This window comes from Oncorhynchus tshawytscha, linkage group LG04 (assembly GCF_018296145.1).
Source record: "Oncorhynchus tshawytscha isolate Ot180627B linkage group LG04, Otsh_v2.0, whole genome shotgun sequence".
In the NCBI taxonomy this organism is placed as follows: Eukaryota; Metazoa; Chordata; class Actinopteri; order Salmoniformes; family Salmonidae; genus Oncorhynchus; species Oncorhynchus tshawytscha.
This window is the reverse complement of record NC_056432.1, coordinates 10,301,914-10,318,474: the sequence shown is the minus strand read 5'-3', so window position 1 is coordinate 10,318,474 and position 16,561 is coordinate 10,301,914. Positions and strand designations below refer to the sequence as shown.

Genomic DNA, 16,561 nt, shown 5'->3' with positions numbered 1-16,561 from the left:
ACCTAGCGAGAATGGTACATGCACAATGAAAATGATAAATACAGTTAATTTGAGTCTTCAAAATATTCAGAAACGAACTGCTTTACTAGTTTTAAAACAGGCTAGTTGTCTCTTGGTGGGGTTGAATCTCTGCTACTACCCACTGTTGCCCATGCGCAAAACGCCATGTTGGAAGAATTTGAACTGAAAATCGTCAGAGAGGAAGAGAGGGCCAACTCGACGGAAAGTCTATTTCCCTCCCTTTTTCACCCACAAAACAAGGCATTTTTTGTATGTAGGTCGATAGGAGTCGAATTTGGTCAACAAAAACATGAATGGGAATTTGCTACGTGAGGTTTATTTGATCGAATATAAGTTTTGTAATGCTTAAGTTGTTACGAGTATACTGATATAAGTAGGACACGTGACATTCCGGCAATTTGAGAAAAAAAAAAACTATATTCGGAGTTGTCTATAATGCATATTTATGAAAGGATGCTTGTAGCATTCTCTATTGAATAGAGGCCATTGACGTCAGAAACCCTCGTCGAATATTTAAATAATAAGATTACAATAATGAGATAATCCACCAATCCGAAGAAAGGATAGGCGGGAGCGACACATCCCGCGGTACCGTTTTGTGGACAACGAGTTCCATTGTTAGGGCGGAGAGACGAGCATCTTGTCAGAATATCCATGATCTTTGGAAGCGCTGATACAAAGCCGTGATTTGTTCTCCAACGTTTATTTTGATATTCAAATGATTTCCCTACGTTATTTTAAATGACCAAAGAAACATTTAGGATAAACGAAGAAGTACGGTTGATCAGTACAGTTCTAGCGCAAACGCAAGAACGGAATATCCCGGCCCCGTATGCAGGGTATGTTTGTGGATGGGGACGGGTGGCTAAATGTTACTTCGGTTAGCAGTGAAACTCACGCGTAAGCCAACGAAATAGCCTAATCGGTGGCTTCGACCTGCTTTTGATCGATATCAGACGAAATGACAGTGGATAGTTAGCTAGATAGTGTTAGGCCATATTTAAAACACTCGGACTGAGAATGGCTGCTCATTTTATATGTTGTTGACATGTTTTGAGAAGCTAGCTAACGTTAGCACGTTAACGTTAGCTAGCTGGTTGTCCTGCTATGCAGCTGGCTAGCGATAGCCGCAGTTCCCAACCACTAAATACATTTTTTTATGTCTAAAACAGTGCGCTCTATTATTGTGGATTGGGTTATCTTAGCTAGCTACAGTTCGCTTAAATATTTAGCTAGCTCGTTCGTTAGCTAGCTATTTTGTTATTATTCAGGTCACTGTTGTGCAACGTAGTTAGCTGTAATGTTTATTGCCCGATGGGATAATGCTAGTTGTAACTTCGTTGCACATGCTGTCCTGTAGCAGCGTGTTATGTCAATTTCGTGCATGATGTTTAGGATAAACATCATAATAACATACTGTACTTGATGGATGTAGCTAGTTAATAAACATCTTACTTATGTAAGATATTGGTAAAGTACCATAATAACCACTATTCTCTCTTTCAGAACCCTCAATTCTCGAAGCAGTGCGACAATCATTTAATTTTGTATTGGGATGCCTTGGTGGACTTCAACTTGGGCAATTGGACTGGAGGGGACACCCTCTCATAGCTTAATCTTTCTGCGCCATACAGTAAGAAACAACAACATTTTATAGTTGGGACAAAGTATTTATTCCCTACAGAACGATACGGAGCGGCATACACTAGTGGTTCTCAGGATGTCTATCACCAACACGCCTTCGAGTAATGATGCTTGCCTGAGCATTGTACACAGCTTGATGTGTCACAGGCAAGGGGGAGAGAGCGAGACCTTTGCCAAGCGGGCAATAGAAAGCCTGGTGAAAAAGCTGAAGGAGAAGAAGGATGAACTGGACTCCCTAATCACAGCCATCACCACCAATGGAGCTCATCCCAGCAAGTGTGTCACCATTGGGCGGACTCTGGATGGCCGTTTGCAGGTATGGACTACATCAATGTCTGGGGGGAAATTTTCCCTAGGTACATATCTTGGGTCAGATTCTCCTCCCCTAATTATAACCTTAATCATTAGTGGTGAAAATACAAAACTGACCTAAGATCAGCGTCTAGGGGCACCTTCACCATACACCATTGTCAGGGATCTGCTATAAGTAGCCGTGTGTGTGTTAAATATATATATATTTTTTTTTTAAGTGAGCGTTGTGAGTGAGGATCATGCAAAGATGAGCATAAGGGCACGAGACCTATTAGCACCTCTGGGTGAAGAACATTTTCTTTGAGTTCAATCAACGGGTTTGATCCTGTAATATTCTTCGTCCCAGGTGGCAGGGCGGAAAGGGTTTCCCCACGTGATCTACACTCGGTTGTGGAGATGGCCTGATCTGCATAAAAATGAACTGAAACATGTGAAATATTGCCAGTTTGCGTTTGACCTGAAGTGTGACAGCGTTTGCGTGAACCCATACCACTACGACCGGGTGGTGTCTCCAGGTATTGGTGAGTGTACTGATGTCCCTGCCGTTTTGTTTGTGTTGACCTCCTGTGAGTGACAGTTTGAGCTTCTTATCATCGTTGTTTTATTTCACAGATCTATCAAGTTTGCAACTTACCAGCTCAGGTAAGTGACCTCCATTTTGATGGTTATGTACCTTGTGACAGCATTCTTTTTTGGTCAATAACTAGGTTTCCATTCAATTGGCTACAGACTAATTCAAACGTTCAAACATTTTCCCACCAGAGATTATTCCAGCAAATGGACTTGTTCCAAATAAAAGACTGAGCGTGAGGATGTGGGCGCCCATCACCTTTTGTGGTTCTATTCCCATGTACCGACTAGAAAATACAAGTTAAATGGGTTTTCATCGCATTTTCAACTCTACTGATGGTTCTCACAAATGTTGCATTTTTTATAGTGAGTGTTCCCACTCTGGCATTGGTACGTGCTCTCTAGCCAACAGCGTGCAGATATCTGTGCTCGGTTGGCTAGAGTACACGCATAGCCTACATGAGGAAATTATTATGGACAAAAAAGCAATACTTTTTTTTGTCCAATCGCAGCCAAGCATCGATGATCATGTCACCAGAATAAGACCCTCGATATTTATTGGAGCATCAAGCTCATCTTTCACTTTCACCACCCTGTGAAGTTCATCAACTTATTTGATCTGTAGCCTAATAAAATGCATGCTTTCCCGACGAGTCGTAGTGGGAGGACCACACGTGACATCGCCTGTTTACTTCGATATGATGGTTATTATATCAATATTTGCGCATACAAATGTTTCCACCGATATTTCACACACACTTCATTTTACTGACGTAAAAATATACCACCTTGTCTAGCGTATTTTGTTTTGTCGACATTTGAAAAGTTTACCAAAAAATGTTCTGTTTCCATCAGGCCTTTCATGACATGTTTTTTTATTTTTTTTATCGAACATGCACTCGCATAAAGAGATTGGATGGAAACTTGGTTGTCTGTTTTGTTTCTTGTTGACCTGTATCTTGTCTCTGTGCTGCTCTCAGCTCCAAGCCTGGGACTGATGGTTAAAGATGAATACGACTTTGATGGCCAGGCCCCACTGCCCACCATGGACGGGGGTCACTCCCTCCAGACCATTCAGCACCCCCCCTCTAGCCGAGGTGGGCCACCCTCAGAGCCCTTCGGCACCCCTGGCCTGCTGTCCCCCTCTGATGCCAGCACCGCCTCCACCTCCGCCTTCCCCAGCATCTCTGTCGGATCAGGAAGTGAGGGCCTACTCCTCCACCCTATCCCCTCCCCCTTCCATTCCCGCTTCCACTAACTACTCCACCTTCCCAAGTTTATGGCTCTTGGTATCCTCCTCACCCAAATCATTAGAGGTCTTGCGTTATTCGTACCAGTAATAATCCTGGAAAGGAAAGGTCTTAATCATAGGCTGTAGCTAAACAAACACAAACTGTCTACACAGTTATGGTTGTGGCTGACTGACAGAACTTGTTCATTTGAGAATCACATCACAGTAATATCAAACTCATCTTGGGATGTAATGTCTTTAGGAAATGGAACCTATTTTGTTAACAGCTGGTGGTCACCTGCTCTTCTCCCTCTGATTGGTTATTATGAACTTCCCCCACACTCTCTGAAATGCATCAAATCAAATGTTATTTGTCACATCCCCCGAATACATCTGGTGTAGACCGTACAGTGAAATGCTTACTTACAAGCCCATAACCAACAATGCTGTTTTCAGAAAATACCCATAGAAAAAAGTGATAGATATGAGTAACAAATAATTAAAGAGCAGTGGTAAATATCATTAGCGAGGTGTGGAGGTTATATACAGGGTATTACGGTACAGAGTCCATGTGGAGGCTATATACAGGGTATTACGGTACAGAGTCCATGTGGAGGCTATATACAGGGTATTACGGTACAGAGTCCATGTGGAGGCTATATACAGGGTATTACGGTACAGAGTCCATGTGGAGGCTATATACAGGGTATTACGGTACAGAGTCCATGTGGAGGCTATATACAGGGTATTACGGTACAGAGTTAATGTGGAGGCTATATACAGGGTATTACGGTACAGAGTCCATGTGGAGGCTATATACAGGGTATTACGGTACAGAGTTAATGTGGAGGCTATATACAGGGTATTACGGTACAGAGTCCATGTGGAGGCTATATACAGGGTATTACGGTACAGAGTCCATGTGGAGGCTATATACAGGGTATTACGGTACAGAGTCCATGTGGAGGCTATATACAGGGTATTACGGTACAGAGTCCATGTGGAGGCTATATACAGGGTATTCCGGTACAGAGTCCATGTGGAGGCTATATACAGGGTATTACGGTACAGAGTCCATGTGGAGGCTATATACAGGGTATTACGGTCCATGTGGAGGCTATATACAGGGTATTACGGTACAGAGTCCATGTGGAGGCTATATACAGGGTATTACGGTACAGAGTCCATGTGGAGGCTATATACAGGGTATTACGTACAGAGTCCATGTGGAGGCTATATACAGGGTATTACGGTACAGAGTCCATGTGGAGGCTATATACAGGGTATTACGGTACAGAGTCCATGTGGAGGCTATATACAGGGTATTACGGTACAGAGTCCATGTGGAGGCTATATACAGGGTATTACGGTACAGAGTCCATGTGGAGGCTATATACAGGGTATTACGGTACAGAGTCCATGTGGAGGCTATATACAGGGTATTACGGTACAGAGTCCATGTGGAGGCTATATACAGGGTTACCGGTACAGAGTCCATGTGGAGGCTATATACAGGGGGTACCGGTACAGAGTCGATGTGGAGGCTATATACAGGGGGTACCGGTACAGAGTCGATGTGGAGGCTATATACAGGGGGTACCGGTACAGAGTCCGGTGCCCCCGTATTGAGGTAACATGTAGGTAGTTATTAAACTGACTATGCACAGATAATAACAGAGGGGTGGGGTGGGGGGGGGCAATGCAAATAGTCTGGGTAGCCATTTGACTAGATGTTCAGGAGTCACTGCTCATATACTGTGTGTTTGGACAGTCCAAGTGTGGGGTTCTCCCTACAATTCTGATCTGTAGGCATCTACATGTACCCTTACAGATGCCACCTCCACCTGGACTAGAAATAGCAGCTTCACGCCCAACATGCCTCACCATCAGAATGGGCACCTGCAACACCACCCACCCATGCCTCCTCCAGGACATTACTGTGAGTCCATGCCACTCTCAGGATGAGTAGAACATGCATTTCATTCTTAGTACACATAATGCCAGCAACTTACTGATGTGGGCCAGGGTTGAAGGGATTAATCATTGATGCATTTATGTTACCCTCCCAGGGCCTGTGCACAACGAGCTTGGCTTCCAGCCACCCATATCCAACCATCCAGGTAAATGAAGCGTGACTCCTGGTTTTACCCGACAAGGTGTTGAGGGCTGTGTTGGTCTGGAGGGGAGAGGGGGACTGAGTTTGGTCTGGAGGGGAGAGGGGGACTGAGTTTGGTCTGGAGGGGAGAGGGGGACTGAGTTTGGTCTGGAGGGGAGAGGGGGACTGAGTTTGGTTTGTTGCAGCGCCCGACTACTGGTGTTCCATCGCCTACTTTGAGATGGACGTGCAGGTGGGCGAGACCTTCAAGGTGCCCTCCACTGGCCCCGTCGTGACGGTGGATGGCTATGTGGACCCGTCTGGGGGAGACCGCTTCTGTCTAGGCCAGCTGAGCAACGTGCACCGGACCGAGGCCATCGAAAGAGCCAGGTACGCCAGCCTCCTAACCACAACTGTGTTGCACTTCTTGCTCTGAACGGAGGTGAATTGATGCCATTGGCAGAGTATTTGGTCACCCCACTGATAACAGCTCTTCTCACTTCAAGGCTCCACATCGGTAAGGGGATCCAGTTGGAGGGTAAAGGTGAAGGGGACGTGTGGGTACGCTGCCTCAGCGACCACGCTGTGTTCGTGCAGAGCTATTACCTGGACCGGGAAGCCGGCCGCGCCCCTGGTGACGCCGTGCACAAGATCTACCCCAGCGCCTACATCAAGGCAGGTCTCATTGCCTCCGTCTGCTCAGCATTACCAATGTGTTTTTTTTTTTTTTTTAAATCCACCCCCTGGTGTCCAAGCTGTGAACTGCATGTAGCGGGTAGTAAATCAATTGGTTTTGTTCCCCTCCCAGGTGTTTGACCTGCGTCAGTGCCACAGGCAGATGCAGCAGCAGGCAGCGACGGCGCAGGCGGCAGCCGCGGCTCAGGCAGCCGCCGTGGCTGGGAACATCCCTGGGCCGGGCTCTGTGGGAGGCATCGCTCCTGCCATCAGTAAGCAGCACAACACTAACATACTGCCACAGACGCCTTACTCTGCTCCTGTTGACTGGTACAACTCCACCCCAGAGCTGTGACCCCCAGAGCTGTAAAACCCCAGAACAACACATTACTTGTAACACCACTCACACGCCACTTTTCTAATAGCCCGTTCCAAAGTAATATACCAATCGTCTCAGCCAATTGTAGGTCAGTCATTGACGATGCATAGGAATCTGCACTTGTTCTGGAACTCTTCATCAGTGTGGATGTCGTTGAGCCTGAGTTGGGTTCCATTACATTGATACTTGAACTCCTACCTCCCACCCAGGCCTTTCAGCTGCTGCCGGCATCGGAGTGGACGACCTGAGGAGACTGTGCATCCTGCGCATGAGCTTCGTCAAGGGCTGGGGTCCCGACTACCCCCGGACGAGCATCAAGGAGACCCCGTGCTGGATTGAGATCCACCTACACCGGGCCCTCCAGCTACTGGACGAGGTGCTGCACACCATGCCAATCGGTGACCCCCAGCCCCTGGACTGAACCACCAGCCTGACCCCTCCACTGTGAGACTTCAGTATGACAGACCTTGGAATGAGGTGGTAGGTAGAACAGGAAAGACACCCCGGTTTACCGCTTCAAGGAAGCAAAGACTTTTCTCTCTGTGGGTCGTTCCTCTTTCTCTTTGCCTTCATAGTGTCCAGTGTGTCCAGATCAGGACAGTTCGGCTCTGATGATGGAACGGGCCACTCTCATCAATCGCCCTGGTGACCTCCGATTGGTCACTTTGACCAGTGATTCCATCTGGTTAACCTTGTATGGTTATCCAGAGCATAGTACTACTATGGTAAACTATACTCGGTTTCATGCTCTATGTGAGAAGAGCAGGTAATGGTCTCTGCCATGTTGTTTACAGACAAACAAGCATTTTAAGGCCATTTCCAGCAATACCATAATACATTTTTGGGGGGTTTCTTTTTGCATATTTTATGAAAGGAATTATTTTGTCCCTGTTTTGTTTTTCTTCCTTATCCCCTTGGTTATTGTATTGTCCTGTACTATGGGAGATAAGTGGATATATTGACTATATTTCAGACCAGATGGCAGGTCACTTAGACCCCTTCATTTACATTCACTATGTAAGGGAAGACCAACTTCTGTAGGGAATCTTATTTCTGTTGAATTAATTTCTCCCTTATCTCATGTACATAAATTTAACTGTAGTTCTTTTGTTTTTAAATGCATGTGAATGTTTGCATGAATGGTGAAGTGATGGCCACAACGCCACAGGTTTTTGTGATGTCTTGATCTCAGGACAGCCTCGATAAGGAGGAATCAAGTGTGCCATCAAAGCGTTTGGCTTCGATTTTAAAATCACATAAATCATCATGTCATCAGGGTGAGGCTTCCCTCTGCCACAATGTTGGAGGCTCTTTTCTGTTGTGGTTCTGCACTAACTGGGTTCATGGTGTTCGTGTGCTGTGAACAAAACCCCATCATCTTGTTTCACCTCCCATGATCCCTCACTGCATGTCACTTTCCTACCATTTCTGGTTTTGCATATTGCTGCACACACACAATCCTCTTGATGCAATTTGTTATAGCTATGATACGGAACTGCCATTTTTATTTCCAATCTAGTTGCATCTCCTAATATGTAATACATTAGCTATCGATTTAGTTAAAATCAGGTGCCGCTAAAATGTAGCTTGCGGTATCCCTAGAGATGAAAGTGAATTAGGATACACTTTTACTGATGTTTCTCAGCTTTGCTGTTTTGAGAAGTTATTCAGGAGAATAATTAATAGATCATTAAGGAAACCTAAATCTGCATTCTCAAATGTTCAAGTATCCATTTCAGAGATTTATGGGTTACTGTCTTGATGTTTTGTTGTGATACATTGTCTTGTTGCGTTTCCCTCCCTAAATGTTTCAATTTGCTTTTGGGATGGAAGTGTACTCAAGCTGTGGGTATCACATTTTTAAGGAATTAATTTGACACGTACTTTAGATGTATTCAACTGCTTGGATATAAACAACCTTAATTGGTTTATGAACAGTGATAGTTGTTGACGATGCCCAATATCTTACGTTGCATTCTTAGGTCAATACAATTTTTTTTGTATGAATTGCAATTTTACCATAGGATCCTGGAGAAACGAGCTAAATGAGTTGCTGGTAATTGGACAAATAGTAGTTACATTTCTTTTGTGAACCTATTAAAAATGACCTGATACTCTATTTGGATCTTTGTCTGATTATGACTCATTCAATAATATACACTGGTCAAAAAAATAAAGGGAACACTAAAATAACACATCCTAGATCTGAATGAATGAAATATTCTTATTAAATACTTTTTTCTTTACATAGTTGAATGTGCTGACAACAAAATCACACACAAATGATCAATGGAAATCAAATTTATCAACCCATGGAGGTCTGGATTTGGAGTGACACTCAAAATTAAAGTGGAAAACCACACTACAGGCTGATTCAACTTTGATATAATGTCCTTAAAACAAGTCAAAATGAGGCTCAGTAGTGTGTGTGGCCTCCACGTGCCTGTATGACCTCCCTACAACGCCTGGGCATGCTCCTGATGAGGCGGCGGATGGTCTCCCGAGGGATCTCCTCTCAGACCTGGACTAAAGCATCCGAGACATGATGTGCTCAATTGGATTCAGGTCTGGGGAATGGGCGGGCTAGTCCATAGCATCAATGCCTTCCTCTTGCAGGAACTGCTGACACACTACAGCCACATGAGGTCTAGCATTGTCTTGCATTAGGAGGAACCCAGGGCCAACCGCACCAGCATATGGTCTCACAATGGGTCTGAGGATCTCATCTCGGTACCTAATGGCAGTCAGGCTACCTCTGGCGAGCACATGGAGGGCTGTGCGGCCCCCCAAAGAAATGCCACCCCACACCATGACTGACTCACCGCCAAACCGGTCATGCCGGAGGATGTTGCAGGCAGCAGAATGTTCTCTACGGCGTCTCCAGACTCTGTCACGTCTGTCACGTGCTCAGTGTGAACCTGCTTTCATCTGTGAAGAGCACAGGGCGCCAGTGGCGAATTTGCCAATCTTGGTGTTCTCTGGCAAATGCCAAACGTTCTGCACAGTGTTGGGCTGTAAGCACAACCCCCACCTGTGGACGTCGGGCCCTCATACCACCCTCATGGAGTCTGTTTCTGACCGTTTGAGCAGACACATGCACATTTGTGGCCTGCTGGAGGTCATTTTGCAGGGCTCTGGCAGTGCTCCTCCTCCTGCTCCTCCTTGCACAAAGGCAGAGGTAGCGGTCCTGCTGCTGGGTTGTTGCCCTCCTACGGCCTCCTCCACGTCTCCTGATGTACTGGCCTGTCTCCTGGTAGCGCCTCCATGCTCTGGACACTACGCTGACAGACACAGCAAACCTTATGGCCACAGCTTGCATTGATGTGCCATCCTGGATGAGCTGCACTACCTGAGCCACTTGTGTGGGTTGTAGACTCCGTCTCATGCTACCACTAGAGTGAAAGCACCGCCAGCATTCAAGTGACCAAAACATCAGCCAGGAAGCATAGGAACTGAGAAGTGGTCTGTGGTCCCCACCTGCAGAACCACTCCTTTATTGGGGGTGACTTGCTAATTGCCTATAATTTCCACCTGTTGTCTATTCCATTTGCACAACAGCATGTGAAGTTTGTCACTCAGTGTTGCTTCCTAAGTGGACAGTTTGATTTCACAGAAGTGTGATTGACTTGGAGGTACATTGTGTTGTTTAAGTGTTCCCTTTATTTTTTTGAGCAGTGTACATTCAGTAAGTACTCTGAGAAGCCTCCTAACATGACCAGACAAGCCCTTTTCCTAGAACCTGAAACAAGAAAGGGTGCCTTCAAAACAGTAAACAGATTCTGCATGGGGTAGAATGAGAAGACAGCCCAAAACAGTGAGATGGAGAGTTGTCTGGCCTATGCCAGTGTTTCCCAAACTCTGTCTGGGTGCACGTTTAGTTTTCAAATAATCAACTGTATAGTGAAAACCAAAACTTGCACACAGGGGGAGGGAGGGGGGGGGCCCTCAAGATCGAGTTTGAGAAACTGTGAAGTGAGCACCTTGCACAAAAGCCTGCGTAGCAACTGACATCTGAAAACACAGCCACGGTGGGGTCCCATCCACTTTATAAATACTCCTCATTGGGGTTTATTCCTCACAGCAGACTGATCAATGCCGCCACATTTTCTAGTCCTAGACTGTAGTTGTGTAATTGGCTCCCCGAAGATGTAGAAAGAACAGGCCAGTAGCTGCCACATGTCTGACCTATTTCCCAGCAGGCAAGGTCAGACAGACCTCCAGAGACTGCGGCAGGCAGATCAACTCCAGGGCCCGGCAGACGCTGTGCTAGGGAAGTACATGCCTCTGTGCAGTACAACACACCCGGTTGCCTAGCTCCTTGTCTAAATCTAGACCACAGGTGGTTTTGCCATAGCACTACAAATAATCCATTTGAATCAGCTGTGTAGTGCTAGGGCAAAAACCAAAATGTGCAACCGGGGGAGGGGGCCCCTGGTCTTGACTCATGCCCCACTAACAGTGAGGTAGAAAACCATATTTCGTGGAACTTCAGAAACAACCCCAGCCTATACAGATCTCTAGAAAGTAATGTAACCATTTACTGATTAGGAATGAACATTCAGCAGCCGTTTGAACAATGTAAAAAATGTTTAAGTCAAAACGAGACAAGGTTTTGAATGAAACCGTCTTTATTAAGTAATATCAGAAAAATAAAACTCTTAATTCTCTTTACAGCAAATATATAAATCAGTGCTTTGGCCACAACTTAGAAGGCCATTTATCATAAAATATAGTTTGCTTTAAACTTGACTCAATTTGTTAAATTTGTCATTAGTCTTCCCTACATATACATAACAGAAGTGTAGTAAAATTAGCAAATTCTTTAACTGTTGGTACAGCATAGATATTTAAGAAGCATGTATTCCATTAATTTGGTAGCGTACAGGTGCAGCTCATGTTTGATCCTTGGCCTTTACAGTTGCAGTGTACAATGCAGTACATTATGAAATCATGCGTATGTGCACTTTCCCTCAACTACAAGACGGCAGCTAATCGTTTTTCAACACTGGTGAAATATACTACAAGCAAATATCACTGACAATCTGCAGTACACCGCAACTCACCCTCCCAGTTCTGCACAGAGGAAAAATCATTATTTGTAAACATTTTAATATATTTATATACAGTATATAATGTAACTTCAAGTGAAATAAAAATAAAATGTCTATATTTACCTGTCATTAACAATATTCCATACACAAAATATAAAGATTGGGGTTGAGAGGTTTAGGACCAATGCATTCCCCAGAAGTTAGAATAACACACCTGAGCTGCATTTACAGCCAGCCCAATTATTGGTCAGACCAATCAAATCAAAGCTTTGCCATTAATTGGGCAAAATATCAGAATTCGACTGCCTGTGTAATGCAGCCTACAGTGGACGGGAACAGGGATGAGAGGATGACAGCCGGGGTAATACTAGGTATCATCTGTCAGCAGAGAAGAGATGGGCTCAGTGCTTGGGCACATGATAAAACTCAAAATGTGAGAAGGCAGATCATATGAAGAGGTGGTACCACAGTCAGGAGGCCGTTATAGTCCAATTTAACACACTAGGGTAGGTGTAGGCTAGTTAAGTTCAATGTGGGTAAAAAAAAATACTGGATAATATGGCTGGAATGTCAGGAACCCAACCACCTACATAGGAGCATGAGTTGACCACAACGGAAGACCAGGTCACTACCCAAATGCATCGTCAGTCTGACCTCCTGAAGCGGAAGGTATGGGTTGAGTGATAGTGTTCAATAACATACATGCTTTCTAAAAAAAGGCCACAGGCTTTTTCTATAGAGTTCTATGGTAACACTGTGTACCCACAAAACCGGTTGTATGTTTCAATTACTTAAGTGGAATTAGGCACGAGTTACTGTAAACAGATCATGTTTTCAAGTTGCAATGGAAAGCATGGCAGTACTGAAGTAGCACGTCCTGGTACTTCCTGTCTGTAAGCACAGCTAATAACAGACAAGGAGAAGTATTTTCTCATATAAAAAGAAAAAAGACTAACAGAAAAATAAAAGGCCTAACTAAGGCCAGGAGAGAAATAAAATGTTATAACCAACTTAAACCTTGATTCAAAGACAGTTGAACACCTAGGATAAGTTCAGTGATCCCCAAAAATTTGATACATTACATTTAAAATAAAAACACAAAAAGGTAGGAAGAGTATTAACATGTCAAAATAAAATAGTATTTCATGGAATCCCATTGTTACTTAGCGAGTCTGACCAGGAGGACAATACTAGGCATGTGCGTGGACCCACACACCACCCACTCTGCCCCTCTCCCCCAACCAACCCCGTCAGGGCTCAGAGCAGGCTCAGCCGTATGGCCTGGGTGACTGGTGCCTGACACACTGGGCAGATGGCCTCGGGGCTCTGGCAGATGCGGTTGGCGCATTCTATGCAGAAGAGGTTGTGTCCGCAGGGCACCAGGGCTGCGATGATCTCACTCTCCAGGCAACGGATGCATTCCTGGCCTCCTCTGCATGAGTCTGGGGGAGAGCTGGAGCTGTCACTGGAGGACGAGAAGGTGGGGCCGTAGACTGGGAACTTTTGAGACTCTGAGACACTGAGGGAGACCCTTTGAACCCGCTGGGCCATGGGGTGTTCCAAGGCCTCTTGGAAGGCAGGGGAGAGGTGAGGTGTGCCGGATTGGTTGTCCCGGACAGGGGCCTGGCGGCTACCCAACAGCTGGACACCCTGTTCCAAGTGGCTCCACACCACCTGTGGCTGCGGTGCAGGAGCAGCTGTGTTGATGGCCAGAGGGTCAAACCCAGGAGATCCCAGTGCTGCCAGCTCCTCAGACGCCAAGGGGAGCAGAGTCTCCTCAAACCAGAAGCTGGCCCCAACATTGTTGTTATTGTTGACGAAGGGGCTGGTGGGGCTGAAGTCGGCCATGCGGTTCCCCCCCCCGCCATAGTAGGAGTCAGTGGAGCCACTGCCCAGAGAGCTGGAGCTGTCGTTGCGGTAGTTGGCGGTCATGCGCACACCGCAGTTGCCGGTGCGCTGGGCACTGGCAGGTGCGGCTGCGTTCGACTGTAGCCACGCCCCACAGCTTCCCACCTCGAAGCTGACGTCAGTGCCGTTGTAGTGGAAGTCGTTCTCGTCTCCTGGAATCTCCACACAGTTGCCTGTGCGTATGGCAATGTGGGCCTCAATCTCCTCTCGCGCTCGGTCCACATTCTCAGGCATGCCCGTCACCTCAAACACTGGCTCTTTGTCTCGGCTAGGAGTGACAATGTAAGTGTGTGTCTGCTGTTGGATGCGCTTGATGGTCGCCCCCTTGGGCCCAACCACCAGTCCCACCACGCGGTAGGGAACACGCACCTGGATGGTGGTTTGACCAGGTAGGGAAGGTGCAGCAGGTAGCCCTGGCCCTGCTGCAGCCATCGAACCTGCCTTGTTCCGGGAGGCTCGGATGAGGGAGAAGTGCTCAGCCGCCGAGAGGATCTCCCTCTTGGCCATGACCACATCCTCCTTCCGCCCTGTCACCACGAACACCGGCTGCTCCCCTCGCACTGGGGTCTTGATGTAGGTGTTGGTCTTCGCTCGCAATGCCTTGATCTTGCAACCTAAGAAAAAAATAATAATACACGTTGGATGGGAGAACCTCAGACATTAATCTTTATCCTTATAATTACAATCTTGATTTCTTACTATTGTGAAATCTGAAATGACTAACAATTCATAGCTAGATGTCTCGCTGTAGATAGTGTTAAGTCAAATTTATACATTTGGTCATTTCCGGTTTCCTCATGGTTTTAACAACAGTCCACCATTCCCCACACAGAGAGAAATAGTAATGGCGTCTTTTTGTAGGCCTATGAGGAAAACAAATGGCGTTTTTCGATAAACGCTGAAACAAAGGTCTGTCGTAAACAGACTTAGGAGATCTTATACGTTTTGTTCTTTGAGATCATCAGCTAAAGTCACTAAGAATTCATGTAATAAAAAACACATCAAAGGCTTCATAATTCATAAAGGTCTTGTTAACTGACTGCTATTAGCTCAGATCAAAACGTATAAGATTTCCTAAACCGGTGATAACCTCAGACTTTATTTTCGGCGTTTTTTTTCTTCCAAAACACCATTCTTTCCCCATGTATTCTCCCCATGGGGATGGCTGAACGAACCAGGGACTGCGAACTTATTTCCGGGTTTTAGGACTACAAAATGGCGAGGTCTATAACAGATGCAGACAAACTATTTGCCAAACATGTTATATGGCAGTCCAGTCGATACAAAAAGTTAAGCGGATCAAAATGTACCCCATCTATGAAAAGACAATTTGATAGATTGCTAGCAAAACTAAAATCGCGGTATATTACACCGATTTGCTCGCGATAGCTTGCTAGCTGATGTGGCATGGTAATCAACAAAGGCAAAAGCAATCATTTTGGGTGCTAACTGGACAAAGCAAAGCTACCTAGGTTCGATAATTAGCACACCATGAAACTATCTAAACGTAACTAACTAGGTAGCTAACTACTAGTAACTAGTTACCTTGCAATCCAAATGTGCATCAATCACATGGCTAGAGAAAGATAGCTAGAATCAACATAACGATATTTGCTTTGCCAAATTACATTTTACCATGTCAATTATAACAAACTGCCAACATACATAAAAATGTAACTCTTACCGAAATCAAGCTTAGCATCCAACATACACGTCTGGCTAATTAAAATAAATAAAACTAGCTCTTTGACTCACCTTGTCTACCGACAATCTCGGCAACATGTTCTGAACTGGGCACCGAGACACACTCTGTTGTGTTCACACTCTTCCTCCGCATGAGCAGCGATGTCTCAACTTCATAGCCAGGCTCTCCATACACAGGCGGTAAAATCAGCATTCCCGTAGCCTGTTGTAGTGTGCCGTGGTCAAACTCATTGTACAGCAAGAGTGTCTCGGGCGTATCCATTCCAGGTAGCATAACAGAGCCTAGTCCCGAGACTTGGGCCTGCACAAGCAGCGTCTTGTTGAAATCATCCTCTCCCAACACGTCTTCGTTGGCTCTTTCTTCGTCCTCTTCCGTCGGTGTCGGATGGTGGTGCTGTATAGGCTGCAGGTCCAGCACGGCACCAAGCACATTGAAATGAGAGACCGGGCGTGGATGCAAAAGGCTCTCGGGTTGTTCCGTGTGTCTGTAGTGGTCGTCCAGGCCTATGTCGGCGAATGCATGCACAACTAGAGGCGGGATCTCCGGCTCGGTTTCCTCGGTCTCCAACAAAGATGTGCTACTTGGCATTATGAAATTCTACCAACGACGTTATTTAACTAAATTAATACCACACGTTTCAATAGTTAGTTATTGTGGTCTGTAACTATACATTTATGAAAAAGTTATTATTAAAAGTAGCGCCCGCGCCAGTTTTACTTTGTTGTGTTTCGTCTTTTCTTCATGCACCTCTCTCAGCAGCAGAAACGGTTCCGGGACTTCTCGCGAGTTTATTCAATCTTCTTCTTGTACATTGTAGCATTCCGGCCGACTGGACGATATTTTGCTGCCACCTGCAGTTGGGAAGAATGCACCGACTCAAATGGATTTGACATTCATTCCAATTCTAGGCTTTCGTGACCTTTTTTTTGGGAAATCAGATCGTTAAAATATTGAATTGGATATGTCTGAT

At 45.6% G+C, this 16,561-nt stretch overlaps 2 protein-coding genes across 2 annotated transcripts; one reads left to right on the top strand and one right to left on the bottom strand.

Moving 5' to 3' along the window:
• Positions 1–393: 393 nt before the first annotated feature.
• Positions 394–7,497, top strand: LOC112248311 (mothers against decapentaplegic homolog 4). Its single transcript, XM_024417225.2, has 11 exons — positions 394–860; positions 1,528–1,981; positions 2,324–2,498; positions 2,590–2,619; positions 3,528–3,749; positions 5,610–5,717; positions 5,848–5,898; positions 6,080–6,263; positions 6,380–6,548; positions 6,682–6,820; positions 7,137–7,497. The coding sequence occupies exons 2-11, from the start codon at positions 1,742–1,744 to the stop codon at positions 7,346–7,348; spliced, it is 1,530 nt and encodes a 509-aa protein (XP_024272993.2). The 5' UTR covers positions 394–860; positions 1,528–1,741; the 3' UTR covers positions 7,349–7,497.
• A 4,037-nt stretch (positions 7,498–11,534) lies between these two features.
• LOC112248310 (RNA-binding protein MEX3B) lies at positions 11,535–16,383 on the bottom strand. The gene is made up of 2 exons (XM_024417224.1): positions 15,642–16,383; positions 11,535–14,500 (listed from the first exon to the last, which is right to left on the bottom strand). The coding sequence occupies exons 1-2, from the start codon at positions 16,177–16,179 to the stop codon at positions 13,236–13,238; spliced, it is 1,803 nt and encodes a 600-aa protein (XP_024272992.1). The 5' UTR covers positions 16,180–16,383; the 3' UTR covers positions 11,535–13,235.
• Positions 16,384–16,561: the final 178 nt, after the last annotated feature.